Below are 13833 nucleotides of genomic sequence, written 5' to 3' on the forward strand. Positions count from 1 at the left end.
AATAAATAAATAAAATAATATAAAAACTAAACCCAAAAGAAAAGGGGGCCACTGTATAAAACAGGGGGAGTTGGTGGAAGACAGTTGCCTGGTGAGAAATAAAGGCAGTGATGTGACTAACTTGATGTAAATCTGAAGAACAGGAAGCAAGGTCAGGCAGTAGCGCTAGAAACAACTAAGGTCAGAATCAGGCTTGCCTGACTCCATGGCCCATGCCCTTTTGACAGCAGCATGCTGGGTTCAAGTCTCACTGTGCATGGCCGTTTACTACATATGTGGCAACAGTGACTTTATTTACCCTGAATGGCGGCTTCAGGTACTTTATGTACATTCATTTTTCAACAGCAATAGGGTTGGAGTAAGAATTAAACAAAATGAATGTGTGTAAAATGCTAAGTCCATAGTATTTGCTCACTAAATTTGAACCCCACTGGAATTTTTCCTTGGTCTCAGTAGCTATCTAGAATAGAGCATTTCTGGAGGTGGGAAGTTGAGAACTAAGGCATTCTTGATTTCATGTCATCATCTCTTCGTAGCAGATTGCTATGCTTGTCATCACCAAAGGGAGAGGGGAGGAGAGGGGGGAAGGGAGGGAGAGAGAGAGGGAGGGAGGGAGGGAGAGCGAGAGAGAGGAGTCTTTTTCTTATGTTGATTTCTATAACAAATGGAGGAGTGAGAAATTAATGCTTGGAGCAGTCATTTCGCCTTGTCCAGTCACTGGTTGTATCAGCCTCCCTCATAAAACATGTTCTTCCAAGTAAACATAGGTAAGGAATATATTCCTGTAATGCAGCCATTAAGAAGAAATACCTTGGTGTAAGTCCTAATCTTTCAATGCATGTAAAGACTTTGTGAAATATTTGTCAAGCCTGATGGGTTCGTGTTTTTACTTTCTGTTTTCACGAACACCCTTTTGTTTCAATGTACTTCTTTCTGTCACATAATTTTTAATGGTTCTGGAGAAGTTCATTGTTTATCTGCTATAGCTTATTAACATACCTCCCATTAAAAAAATATTTTATGAGCCTTAGTTGTAGAGATTGAACAGCAGATGTGTCACCTAGTACTGGGCACTCCCAGGCATATGTTCTCTGTGCCTGACCAGATGTGCAATTCTGCAGTAGCCTCCATCTGTTGCATAAAGAAGCTTCTTTGATGAGTGCTGTATGACATGCTTGTCACTCTAAGGGAGGTCTCTTCTGTCTAGCACTGCATTCCCTGGCATGCAGCTCCCAGGTATACACATGCATTAATATTCAGACACTCTATGTGCGTTTCTCATAGGGTTTCTAAAGCATCACTTTTCCCTCTGGGTTTCCCAGACCCCCGAGATCCATTCGTCTTCACTCTTTTCTCTCCTATCTGGCTACCCTCCTCCCTCCTTCCCTTATCACAGTGCCCCCATTATCCCCACCCTCCCCCAAATACCTCCTGACCTCCACCATCTTTCCTGATGTCCACCCCCCCACCATGGTCCCTCGCATGTCCCTCCCTCCTCTCCTCCCTGCCGATTACCCCTACTTTTTCTACCTAACGCTCATAGAACATAGTGGAATAATAGGTAGAGGGCTAATAAACCTCTCAATTCTCACCAGTGAGGCTTCCATGTACATCAGAGTGTGATGCACACAGAAGGCCACAACTGGCCAAGTTTTAGAGAATAAGAGACTGTAGAATGTAGGATGGGACTCCTATATGGAAACTCACCCATCCACCGCTCAGGGACCATTGTGGAAGAGGAGGCGGAAAGACTGTAAGAGCCATGGCTGGTTCATGAACACAGGGAAGTGGAGGCCTCCAGGCCACTGGAGGCTTGCTCATGTGAGGCTGTGGCAGCTGTGGCATTGAGCATGGGACCCATCCCAGCTCAGTTAAACAAAGGCCCAAAGGGGAGGTGAGAAATAGGGGCCAGCACTAGATTGAGAACTATTTGAGACTAATTGCTGTTGGGTGAGGGAAAGTATGACTTACATACAACCACTGGATGGGCTGACTAGACTCCAGTGGACACATTTACACTGAACAGCATTTGGGTACAAACACCTGAATGAATAGGACTCAGCATGTATGGCAGAGTGCATAGGGTTTGGTGGGGACATAGGAGGAGGCATGGATGGGGGAGAGGGTTTGGATTTGAGTGGGAAATGTATGAAATTTAAAAAGCTCAAAAAAAGTGAAAAAAATTTTATTTATTATTTTTATTTTAAGAGTATGAGTGTATTGCCTGCATGCACGTAAGTGTACCCATGTTGTGCAGTGCCCACAGAGGTCAGAGGAGGGCATTGGATCCCCTGGAACTGGAGTTAGGGATGATTGTCAGCCAACCATGTGGGTGTCGGGAACTGAACCCAGGGCCTCTGCAAGAGCAACTAGAGCTCTTAACCACTGAACCATCTTTCCAGTGCCCTCCCATTTTTAAACATATTCTTTTTCTAATTAAAAGTATTTTATTTATATTATTATTATTATTATTATTATTATTATTATTATAGCAGAGCATAGGGTAGGGGTTTATTTACAGAAGAGTTGCCCCCCACATTTACAGCTGCATGGTAAAGTCCACACTCAGATATAGATCTTGTGACCTCCTGATCTTTTTCTAATTTTTTGCTGTTATAAACAATGAACATCCTCAGTGCCAGATCTTATACCCATGATCATGGCTGTTTCTTTAGGGAAGTTCCTGCAGGGGAAATCAGTGCTTTGAGAATTTGTCAGCTGCTGTCCTCTCAATGGTCCCGGCACATAAAAAAATTTGTTAATACATCACAGCTGGTTGTGGAGAGGCAGGGAAAGCACAGACAACCCATAGGCTATGCAAACTCAAGAGAACATGGGTCTTGGAGGCAAAGTCTGTCAGTGTCGATGATTTCTTTCTGATTGAAAGAGGAGCACGCAGTCTCAGGAGCTGTCCCCAGCTTTACTGAGAGATGCTAAGGGGGATGTGGGTCTGCAGACAGAGAGGAAGTCACCCTTTTCCAGGACGTGTATTCTCTTGGGAGTTTTCTGAAGGGAGGGGGCATTCCATTTGGGATTTCCCAACAGTAACAGAGCACCCCACTTGTTTTCCAGGTGGGATGGATAGCAGGGTCTTAGGTACAACCAGTAATGGAGAGACAAAACCAGTGTGTCCAGTCACGGAAAAGGTGGAGGAAGACGGCACCCTGGAGCGGGGGCACTGGAGCAACAAGATGGAGTTTGTGCTGTCAGTGGCAGGAGAGATCGTTGGCTTAGGCAACGTCTGGAGGTTTCCTTATCTCTGCTACAAGAATGGAGGAGGTGAGAGTCACTGTGCCACCCCAGTTATCTCTGGAAGGAGAATGCTTCTGTCTGCTACACTTCCTGGCCCCTGGGAAGCCCCGTAGAAGCATAGAATGCTGGAGTTAAAGGAGCTTGAGAAGTCACTAAGGTCACTTTGCAGGAGACTGAGACCCAGGGAAGCCTGAGTGTCTTAGAGCCCTTGCTATGTTGTGGCTGAGTCCAGGCCTGGATCCAGATGGATCAGAGCTTGGATTCTGGCTCCATTGCTTACTGTTTGTGTAATCTTGGCAAAGTGTCTGAAACTCCCAGAATCCCAATTGCAGCTCCTGGAAATCAAGATAGTAATACCCATCTTTCCAAGTGTTTGTAAGGACTGGCAATGTCATATGTGAGGTGCTTAATAAATAGTTGCTATAGTGACAATACTGCTGATACCAAACTCTTCTGAACTCTTGAGCTTCCTCAGTCTAAGCCCCCAACTCAGCTGGCACCATGACGTTTCCAATGTCATCTGTTTCTTAACTCTTGCTGGTATTATAAGCTTTGACCCTCGTGGCTTTCCCTTTAAAATTCTCCTGCTCTGTGTGCATGCAGGGGAAAGCATTAACTCTGCCTCTTTACTAAGTCATTATTAGCTTCCTTTTATTCCAGCCCTTCCTATCCCCCACCCCTCCATCCCCAGGTAACTCTGCTGGTGGTAACTGTTGGCATGAATCCACTTTTAGGGAATCTACACATTGCTGTGGGAAGTCTTGAACAGAGTCCTCAGATATTGAAGGGGCTTGGGCTGACCTGTGTTTTAAGAAGGTATTTTGTTGATGGGGAAAGCCTACAGGGATTGGAGATTATGGGTCTGGTTTTGTGGTGAGGCTGTGTCCTGGGCTGGAGGAATACAGAATGCAGAGGTAGGGCACCAGGGACAATGTTGAGAGAAAGACACTCTAATACACACCTACCCATTTGCAGGGGAGCAGCAGATGCCTCCAAACCCATCAAGTTCAAGTATCCTATTGGTTTTGAAGTGAGGGGCATAGGGTGGAGGTGGGAGGGGGTTTGGGAGAGAACGAAAGAGAGATCCTCTTGACCCATCGTGTGTTGTTCTTGGGTTTGTGGAAACTGGAGACTGACTCTGGGGTTGGAAGTTAACTTGTGTTTTCCCCCAGAGGAATGGGAATGAGGTAACATGTTCTTTCTCCCTAGGAATTCCTGGCTAGTGTCCTGAAATCACAGGACTTTGCTCAACCTGCATTGTGAGGGAAGGAAGGAGCTCTTCTATCTCCCCCTAGACACTTCCATGTTTGTTGAGGAATCTGGGCCTGAGCACCTTCCCTTTAGAGAATTAGGTGGAGGGATGAGGCTGGCTCAGGGGACAAACATTAGGACTCCCTATCTGGAGCTTAGTAACCAGCTTAGCTCCTCATGTGGCAGAAAGATTAGGAGGCAGGCAGCTTTCCGCAAGCCTCTCTGGAATTGGGTAAGGGTTGTCCTAGGAATTAGCAAGAATGGCTTGATGTGGGAGGCAGTGATTTCTAGGCTTAGTGCAAAACCACTTGGGGGTGAAGAAGGGCCAGTAAAGGGGAGCAGAGGCAGGAGCGCTGGGTGCTACACTCATGCTGTTTTTTATTTGCCTGGCAATGTCTGGGTCTGAGCTGTGCCCCAGAGCTGCCTCATAATTTGTGTAGGCTCTGTCTTATATAGAAACATGCACACAGGAAGGAAAGTCCCATGAGCCTTGTTTTCTATGTGGGTGCCAGGGTATGGGTGTGGAAGCAGGAAGTGGCTGCTGAGACCTTCTCCCTCTGGAGAGAACCCCCCTCAAGCATGCTGATCTCGAGCGACAGATAAGACATTTTTAGGGGTCCTGAGATATAGGGAAGTTCTTTAATCCCATGCCACCACCCACAATTTCAGCCCTTGATGTAACTGAGGACTTAGCATGCTGCCTCTCTAATTGCTGATGGATGACAACAGCTGGGGGTGGGGCATGTGTTCTGAAGGACTTTGGAACTGGAGGCAAATGCCCAACTTTGCTTTGAAGGGCATCGGTCATCTGGGGCCACTTAGTAAATTAATGAAAAGACTCCTTTGCTAAAGACTGATCAAGGATATGTATTAGGGGAAGCCAGGTCTCTTCTTTTTCTTTTTCTTTCTGTGTTTTCAGCAGTTCATCCCAAGGAAAGCAAGCTCCTACAGAGAATAGGCTGGGCCATTCATTTTGTCACCTTTTTGCTATAGGAGAAACTGATGTCTCATATTGAGGGGACTTTTGGCTGCTGACTTGGGAAAGGAGGGTGCAGAGAACAGAGACCACTTAGAATGATTCTACTCCTTTCCCTCGGCATAGTGATTTTATTTTAATCCATGGCTCTCGGATTGCGGCTTAGGCCCCAAGGGATGACAGTAATGCTTTGAATAGGTCCCAGAGAAGGATGCTGGTATACTCCTGTGAGGTACAGTGTTCAGTAATGTACTCCACTAACCTGCTTCTGAATCTTTTCTCTAAGTCTGCACCTTTACACAGCCATTTTTGTGCTTGGAATAGGGGAAGGGAAGGGTAAGGTAAGAGCTTATATTAGTAATACATTTTCTCAGTGACTATATCAGAGGTGAAGAAGTTCCTTAAAGTATACTTTTAATTCCAACTGGAATCAGGAGTGATGTCTTCTTTGGTTTCTTTCAGCTTTAATACTCAGCAGATCTAATTCAAAGTGATTTCTACAGCCCTGCAGCCGGGGAAGAGCTGAAGAGAACAGATAAAAGAATGGGCCAACAGGTGAAGACTATAGTTGACAACTAGGGAAGCTAAGAGAGTGCTGAACAATTTTGATATGAAGTCTACCAAAAATCAGAAGCTACGAATAGGATTTTTAGGAAGGTGGTTGGGAGGGATACCCACCTCAATTACCTTCTAGGTAAATACCCTCTCTGCTGGCCAGAACCTGTGGTTCACCGTCTGCATCAGCCTGAAGGCTTCCTAGAGTGGCCAGTTTTGTCACTTGTATCAGCTCGTAGTCAATGTAACTGACTATGTGTTATCCAGTATAAATACTGGGCACCCTGCTAAGGCCAAGAATTATTCTAGGTGGTTGGAATACATTTGTGAATACATTAAATCAATGTCCTATCCCTGTGGGCCTGTGTTCTAGAGGAGGGAGATGAGGAGTATGTAAGTAAATTAGACAATCTACTAGAAGCTAACGGATGCTATGGAAAAGGACCAGTGGAGCTGACCAAAACGGATCAGGAACAGGGCATATGCTGTGACAGTGTTTTAAAATATTCTATTTATTATTTTTATTTTAAGTATATGAGTGTATTGCCTGCATGTATGTAAGTACACCTGTGTCGTGTAATGCCTGAGGAAGTTAGAAGAGGGTGTTGGATTCCCCGGAACTGGAGTTACAGGTGGTTGTTAACCTCCATGTGGATGTTGGCAATCGAACCAGGGTCCTCTGCAAGAGCAGCCAGTGCTCTTAACCACTGAACCATCTTTCCAGCTCCCATGACAGTTTTAAAAAGAGAAATCAGGGTGAGCTCCATTGAGAACATTTGAGTGAAGGCTTGCCAGGAGTGAGAAGGTTGGTCATGTGGATACTCAAAAGTGAAAGTGTTGCAGGCAGAGGAAACAAAGGTTAAGAGGTTCCAAGCAAGAAGCCAACTTGCTTTTCTAAAATGTATTTTTAAAAGATTTCATGCGTATGCATATTTTGCCTGCATGTGTGTGATTACCTGCATGTAATGTCTGCAGAGACCAGAAGAGGATGTCAAATCCCCTGGAACTGGAATTACAGAATGTTGTTAGCTGTTATGTGGGTTCTGGGGAATGAATCTGGTTCCTTTTCAAGAGTAGCCAGTGCTTCGAACCAATGAGCCAACTCTCCAGCCCTGACTTTTTTTGAGGAGCATCAAGGAAGCCTGTGAGTCTGGAGCAGGAAGAGAATTAGAAAGTACAGTCAGAGAAGTAAATGGAAAAGTCACTGATGAATGCCCTTTCTTGGCGAGATGTGAACCAACATCTACTCACCATAGATAGGGCACCAACAGTCCAAAGAAACTATTTCATCCAAGGCTAGCAAGTGAGGCAGTGATTTTATTGGGGTTATTTATAGGATCCTGGGTGACTTGGGGCAGCTGCATCACTAAAAAGCCCTCCCCAGCATACACAGAGCTGCACCGTGGGATTCCCAAGCCAGCTTGTTGACAGTCCCATCAAAGAGGCTCTTGTTCCTCAGCAACTGTTTACTGCTTGTACCACCTTAGAGAAGAGCCTTGTGATTCCTACAAGTTTCTTGGGCTTATTGAGTCTTGTGAGTCTCCCTTCTCCCTCTAGGAGGGAATGTTTAAATTTGGAGTTATACAACATGGGTTCAGCCTAGGTAGGGTCTTGTTGGTCACTGTAAGATGTCAGTTTTTCCTCCAGTGTCTTGAAGAATCAGAGCAGGATTTTATGCAGGAGTGGCAAGATCTTACACTTGAAGATACTCTTTCTAGCTGTTGTCTTGAGAATTATAGGGGAGTAAGGATAGACCAGTTATAAATCTAAAAATTCTGGATTCATCCTTGGTTCTTGTGATGGCTAGTGCTGATGGTCAATCTGACAGGATTTGGAATCATCCAGAAGACAAGCCTCCAGGCATACCTGTGAGGGATTTTTGAAATTAGGTTAGGGACTGGTGAGGTGGCTCAGCAGAGGGCAAAGGCTCCTGCTGCCTAGCCTGATGACCTGAGTTCAATTCCTGGAACTCACATGGTAGAAGGGGAGAACTGACTCCTCAAAGTTGTCCTCTGACTTTCACATGTGCACTGTGCATAGGCACCCCCCCAACATATACACACAAATAAATATGTGCAATAAAATTTTAGATTAGGTTAGCTTTGGGGCATGCCTGTGAGAGATTACCTATTAGTTTAATTGAGGTAGTAAGAGCCATCCTAAAGGAGGGAGGCACCATTCTTTGGATTTGGGTCCTAGACTGTATCAAAAGGAGAAAGGGCGCTTAGCACAGGCATTCATTCATTCACTCACTCATTCAATTCATTCATTCACTCATTCAATTCATTCATTCATTCATTCATTCATTCATTCATTTCCTCTTCTTTACTATGGATGCAAAGTTGACAAAACAGCTTCAAATTCCTGCTGCCCTGACTTGCCTTATGAGCCAAAATGCACCACTCCTTCCTTAAGTTACTTTTGTCAGGGTATTTTATCACAACAGAAAAGTAACTCAAAAAATGCCCTTCTCTCACAACTGTTGACTCTGCCCGCATATGCTAATTCCAAATGTTTCAAGACTTCAGCTGAGGCCTCTCTAGCTCTCTGGACCCTGGCTGCCAGCCAAATGAGATTCTCAGCACTCAGCACACCTCAGACTGGAGTCTCTGTGAGATACACGGAATCTGAGCGCTGGCTCTCACTACCACAGCTACCCCATCTACTGAAGACTTTTAACCTGAGGAAGAAAAGAGTTGTCATTTCCGGAGAGACAAAAGGATGTGAGAAGAGCAGATTTGAAGAGAAAAATAAGCACGTGAATTTGGGGAATGCTGAACTGAGGTATCTATCACATGCAAGAGGATTTGTCATCCGTCCAGTGCTTTCTGTGAGTTCGGAGTCTGTATGAGAGATCTGGCTGGAGATACACATTTGAGAGTATTAGAAAAGAGAAAATTTGGCATGATGATTCATATCTGTAATCTCAGCACTTGGGAAATGGAGCCTGGAGTGTGAGTTCAAGGCTAGCCTAGGCCACATAGTAAGGCTATGAGATAGAGATAGAGATAGAGATATAGAGATAGAGAGAGACAGAGTCAGAGAGAGAGACAGAGAAGAGAGACAGCAAGAGACAGAGAGAGACAGAGAGAGACAGAGACAGAGAGGACAGAGTGTGTGAGAAAAGAGGAGGGATCTGCAAAGGAGACAGAGAAATAAAAACTAGTGGAGTTGATTGAAAACTAAGAGAGTGAAGTATTCTGGAAAGTCAACCAGAGGATCACATCAGGGAGGAAGAGAGAGTAACTGCATCAAAGCCTGCAGAGAGACTGCAAAAGTGATGGATGGGCTTTGGTTGTTGGGTTCAGCAGTACAGAAGTCATCAGTGGTCTGGTTAAGAGTGGTTTCACCAGAGCAAAGACTGGTGGGAGTGGGTTTAAGATAATGAGGAACATGGAGAGAGAACTGGAAATCATAAACACAGGTCATTGCTAAGACTCCTGTCAGTGAGGCAGAAAGCACATCTTTCTGCATTCTTTTTCCTGGGTGGAAGTGAGTAGGTCCCTGGGCTCGTAGCAGGAGCATGTGCACAAGTCCAGCAGTCATGAATGAGTCCCTGAGCTGGAGAAGTTGCTGAAGATGCAAACTATTTCTCACTCTCTTCCACCCTAGGTTTCCTGTGGGAAGATAAATATAACCTTTCACCTGGGCCTGTCCAGTATAAGCTCCAGTCATGGGCAGAAGGAGCCTCTGGACCACCCAAGAGCAGGTGGTAGGGGATTTCCACAGTACCATTCAGTTTGGCTAGGAGAATTTCAACTACTTGCTTGACCATCTTGGCTTAGATAAAACCTGATTATCAACCATTTTCAGTCAATTTCTAAGTCTGAGTTGCTGAAACCAGTGGCAGAGGACACCCATGCCAAGAATCTGCAGTTTTGTGTCAGCACACCGTGAAGACTACCGTAGGTGAAAATGGGCACTCTCTTCCTCCTAACCCTTCCACAATTCTGTTATTCTCCTCAGTCCTCATATATCTAAATCCTCGGTGCTTCAGAAACTGAGTCTTCAGGTGAGATCTCCTGTCAGAATAGCTGATCTGGAGTCTCCATGTGAAGCCACAGCAGAGTATACCACAACATGGATCCCTTAGGAATAGGTGTGTTTGAGAGGATGGGCAGAAACAAAATTAATCTCATCTCTAGGTTATAAAGAGGGAGAAACCTAGGGATTCTAGTCTAAAGAGGACGAGATGAAATCATGAGAAACCTTTAGCTATGAGGTTTATACCTACTAAAAGCAAAATGGGAAGTGTTTTCCTTCCTTTTTTGTACTTCCTGGTCTTTAGTTTTTAAATTTTCCATTGCCTGGGGCTGGAGAGATGGCTCAGTGGTTAAGAGCACTGACTGCTCTTGCAGAGGACCTGGGTTCGATTCCCAGCACTCACATGGAAGCTACAAACCGTCCTTAACTCCAGCCCTCTTCTTACCTCCACAGCATTGCATGACATGGGTGCACTCACATACATGAAGGCAATACACTCATACACATAAAATAAAAATACTAAATAAAAATATTAAATTTTCCATTGCCTGTATTTATTGTACATGATACTATGTTTCATAAAGACGTTTTTATACATGTGTGTATTATATGTTAGGCATATTCCCGCGCCCCCAGAACCATGTACTCTCTCCTTCTTCCCGTGAGTCTCTTTTGTTTCCCTAGAAAGTTTCTCTTCTATCTTAATATTGTGTATACATACATAATTTTATGTGTCTACATTCAAAATCTAAGAACTACAAATGAGCGAGAACCAAAACTGTGTGTATTTTTCTGGCCCTAGCTTAATCCCCTTAATATGATTATCTCCAGTTCTATTATTTTCCTGAAAATGATAGAACTTAGATCTTTCTTATGGCTGAAAAAATTCCATTGTGTATCTATACATATTACATTAAAATTTTTTTATTTATTACTTTTATGTGTCGTGCAATGTCCATGGAGGACAGAAAAGGCTGTTGTATCCCCTGGAACTGGAGTTACGGACAGTTGTTAGCTGCCATGTGGGTACTGGGATTCGAACCAGGGTCTTCTGCAAGAACAGCCAGTGTTCTTAACTGCTGAGCCATCTCTCCAGCCCCCTACATTTTTAGAATTCATTCTTCTGATGTTGGGCACTAAGTTGGTTCCATAAGTTAGCTATCATGACTAACTGCAATAAACGTTTATGCTCAAGTATCTGAGTGATACATTGACTTGCAGTCCTTTGGCTAAATACCCAAGAGAGGTATAGATAAGTCACATGGAAGATTTATTGCTAATTTTTTTTGAGAAACTGTATTAATTGTGACTGTGGCTCGACTAGTTAAATTTCCACTAGCAGTGTATAAGGTCTTCCTTCATCCGCGTTGTCAACAGCATTTGTTATTATTTGTTTTCTTAATGATTGCCATTCTGATTGGGGTAAGTTGGGATCTCAGTGTAATTTTGATTTGCATTTCTCTGATGGTTAGGAAGTTGAAAGGTTTTTTTCAACTGTTTATTTGCCATTTAGATTTCATGTTTTGAGAACTGTCTGTTCACTTTACTGTCCCAGTTATTCATGTTGTTTGATTTCTTGTTTAGTATTTTTAGTCCTTTGTATATCTAGATATTAATACATTGCCAAATATACTACTAGCAATTTTTTTCTGTCTCATTACTCAACCGTTTCCTTTGCTGTACAGAGCCTTTTAATTTCGTTAGGTTCCATTTGTCAATTGTTGGCATTATTTCCTGGATCCTTGCCTATGCCTACATCTTGAATTATTTCCCCTATGATGAGAGATAAAGCTCTAGTTTCGTTCTTTTCCATGCGATTTTCCGGCACCATTTCTTGAAAAGGCTGTCTTTTTACCGGGCATGGCGGTGCATGCCTTTAAGCCCAGCAATTGGGAGGCAGAGGTGGTTGAATCCTTGTGAGTTCAAGGCCAGCCTGATCAACATAGTGAGTTCCAGGCCAGCTGGGGCTACAGGGAGACCCTGTCTCAAAAAGACCAAAAAAAAAAGCCGTCAGACTATCTTTTCTCATATATATATATATACACACATATATTGGACATATTTATTTTAAAACAAGATGACTATAGCTATGTGGCTTTATAACTGGGTTCTGTATTCTATACATTGGTCTATGTCTCTGTTTTTGTTACTGTGGCTCTGAAATATAGCTTGAAATCAGATATGCTGAGACTTTCAGCCTCATTCCTTTCTCTCAGGATTATTTTGGCTCTCCAGGATCTCTTGTGAGAAACACTTTATTTCATAGTAATAGTTATTTTAGTAGCCCATGACAATCTATTACCATTTTTAGCAAGTTACATAGTTCCCAGTATTGGTCAGGCTAAGATTCACTGTAGCACATATCTTATCATGTATGCTCTGATTTCTGCTGCTCATAATAGCTGGAACATTAGAGTATGCCCCCTTTGAGAGGGGAAGCCAGCTTAGGACTCTTTCCTAGGATGGAGTGTGGTCTTTCCCATCGTATGGGAAGTGACCAGCACATTTTAGAATTTTGACAGAGACTTACATGGGTGATATGAGGGAATGGGTAACTTTCCTCTCCCTTGTCCCTTCCTCTTTCCATAAGGTAGTAGTTCAGACTGGCCTTACACATAGAATCTTCCTTCCGCAGCCTCCTGACTGCTGACATGTGTCCTCATGCTGAGTCCCAACTCAATCTTTTAATGGTGATGACTGGGGGACCAAAGGGGAAAAGGGCCCCTCAGGATGCTCTGGGCTGCACTTGGGTCCCTCTTGATATCCATCCCTGACCCTTTCCAACATCTAGGGTAGTAGATCCTCTTGGCAAGTGTGGACTTTGCTCCTGTGGCAGCCAAACTTGGTGCTCAGGGGCAGAGCTGACCATGGGTTAAACATTGGCTTGGTCTATTGAGAAAGAGCAGGTAGTATAACATAGGGCTTGGACTGAACTGGTGACTTTCAGGAATAATTTAGAGATCTCCACAGAGACCACTCGTACTGGCTACAGGGCAGGAAAAGCCTACCCTACAAACCTGGGTTGCTTTATGAAATCTATTAGGCTGAGCTGTTTACAACCTTTATTTCTTGGCTTTTAGGTAATGGAGTACTCCTTTAGTGCTTGAATTGCAGGTATGACTACAAACCAGAGATATGAAAAAAAAAAAAAAACTAGAGAGCTCTATTTCCCATTAACTTCCAATTAATTGCACATATTTAAAATATACAAGTTTTTGCCTTTTGATTCACGAAACTGCTGTCACAGTCAAGATAATGAACCAATCATTCCTGTCCCTCGTAATTCCTTCTTCCTCCCTCAGCCCTTGCTACTGTATCCCACTGTAACTACGGAGCTCTTTTATGTCACCATGCACCATCTGAATGTCTTTTAATTTTATGTAAGTGGATCGTGAACTATGTATTTTCTTTTCCTGCTTCTTTCTCTCGGCATAATTATTTTGCTTGCTTGTCAGTAGTTCATTCTTTATAATTAAGACTTCTTTAGTGGGGCAGGGAGACAGCTCAGACAATAAAGTGCTTGTTTTGCAAGCATGAGACCTGAGTTCAAACCCACAGCAAAAAATCTGGGCATGGTGGTGAAGCCCAGCGCTGGGGAGGCAGAGACAGTTGAATTTCTGAGACTTGATGGTCACCCCGTCTTAACCTATTTGGTGAGTTCCAGGCTAGTGAGATACTGTCTCAAAAAAAAAGTGAATAATGTGTGAAGACTGACACCTGAGGCTGTCCTCTGGCCTACACACACACACACACACACACACACACACACACACACACATACACGCACGCACACACGCACGCACACACACACACAC

At 43.8% G+C, this 13833-nt stretch overlaps 1 protein-coding gene across 1 annotated transcript in view; it reads left to right on the forward strand.

The window, feature by feature from the left end:
- Slc6a13 (solute carrier family 6 member 13) overlaps positions 1-13833 on the forward strand; it is a 51646-nt gene that overhangs the window by 1389 nt on the left and 36424 nt on the right. Inside the window, exon 2 of the mRNA XM_008847086.2 lies at positions 3073-3279. Within this exon, the coding sequence (XP_008845308.1) occupies positions 3078-3279 (202 nt within the window). The 5' untranslated portion in view covers positions 3073-3077. The remainder of the gene's footprint in view (positions 1-3072; positions 3280-13833) is intronic.

This window comes from Nannospalax galili, unplaced genomic scaffold (assembly GCF_000622305.1).
Source record: "Nannospalax galili isolate Female #2095 unplaced genomic scaffold, S.galili_v1.0 scaffold1711, whole genome shotgun sequence".
Taxonomy (NCBI): domain Eukaryota; kingdom Metazoa; phylum Chordata; class Mammalia; order Rodentia; family Spalacidae; genus Nannospalax; species Nannospalax galili.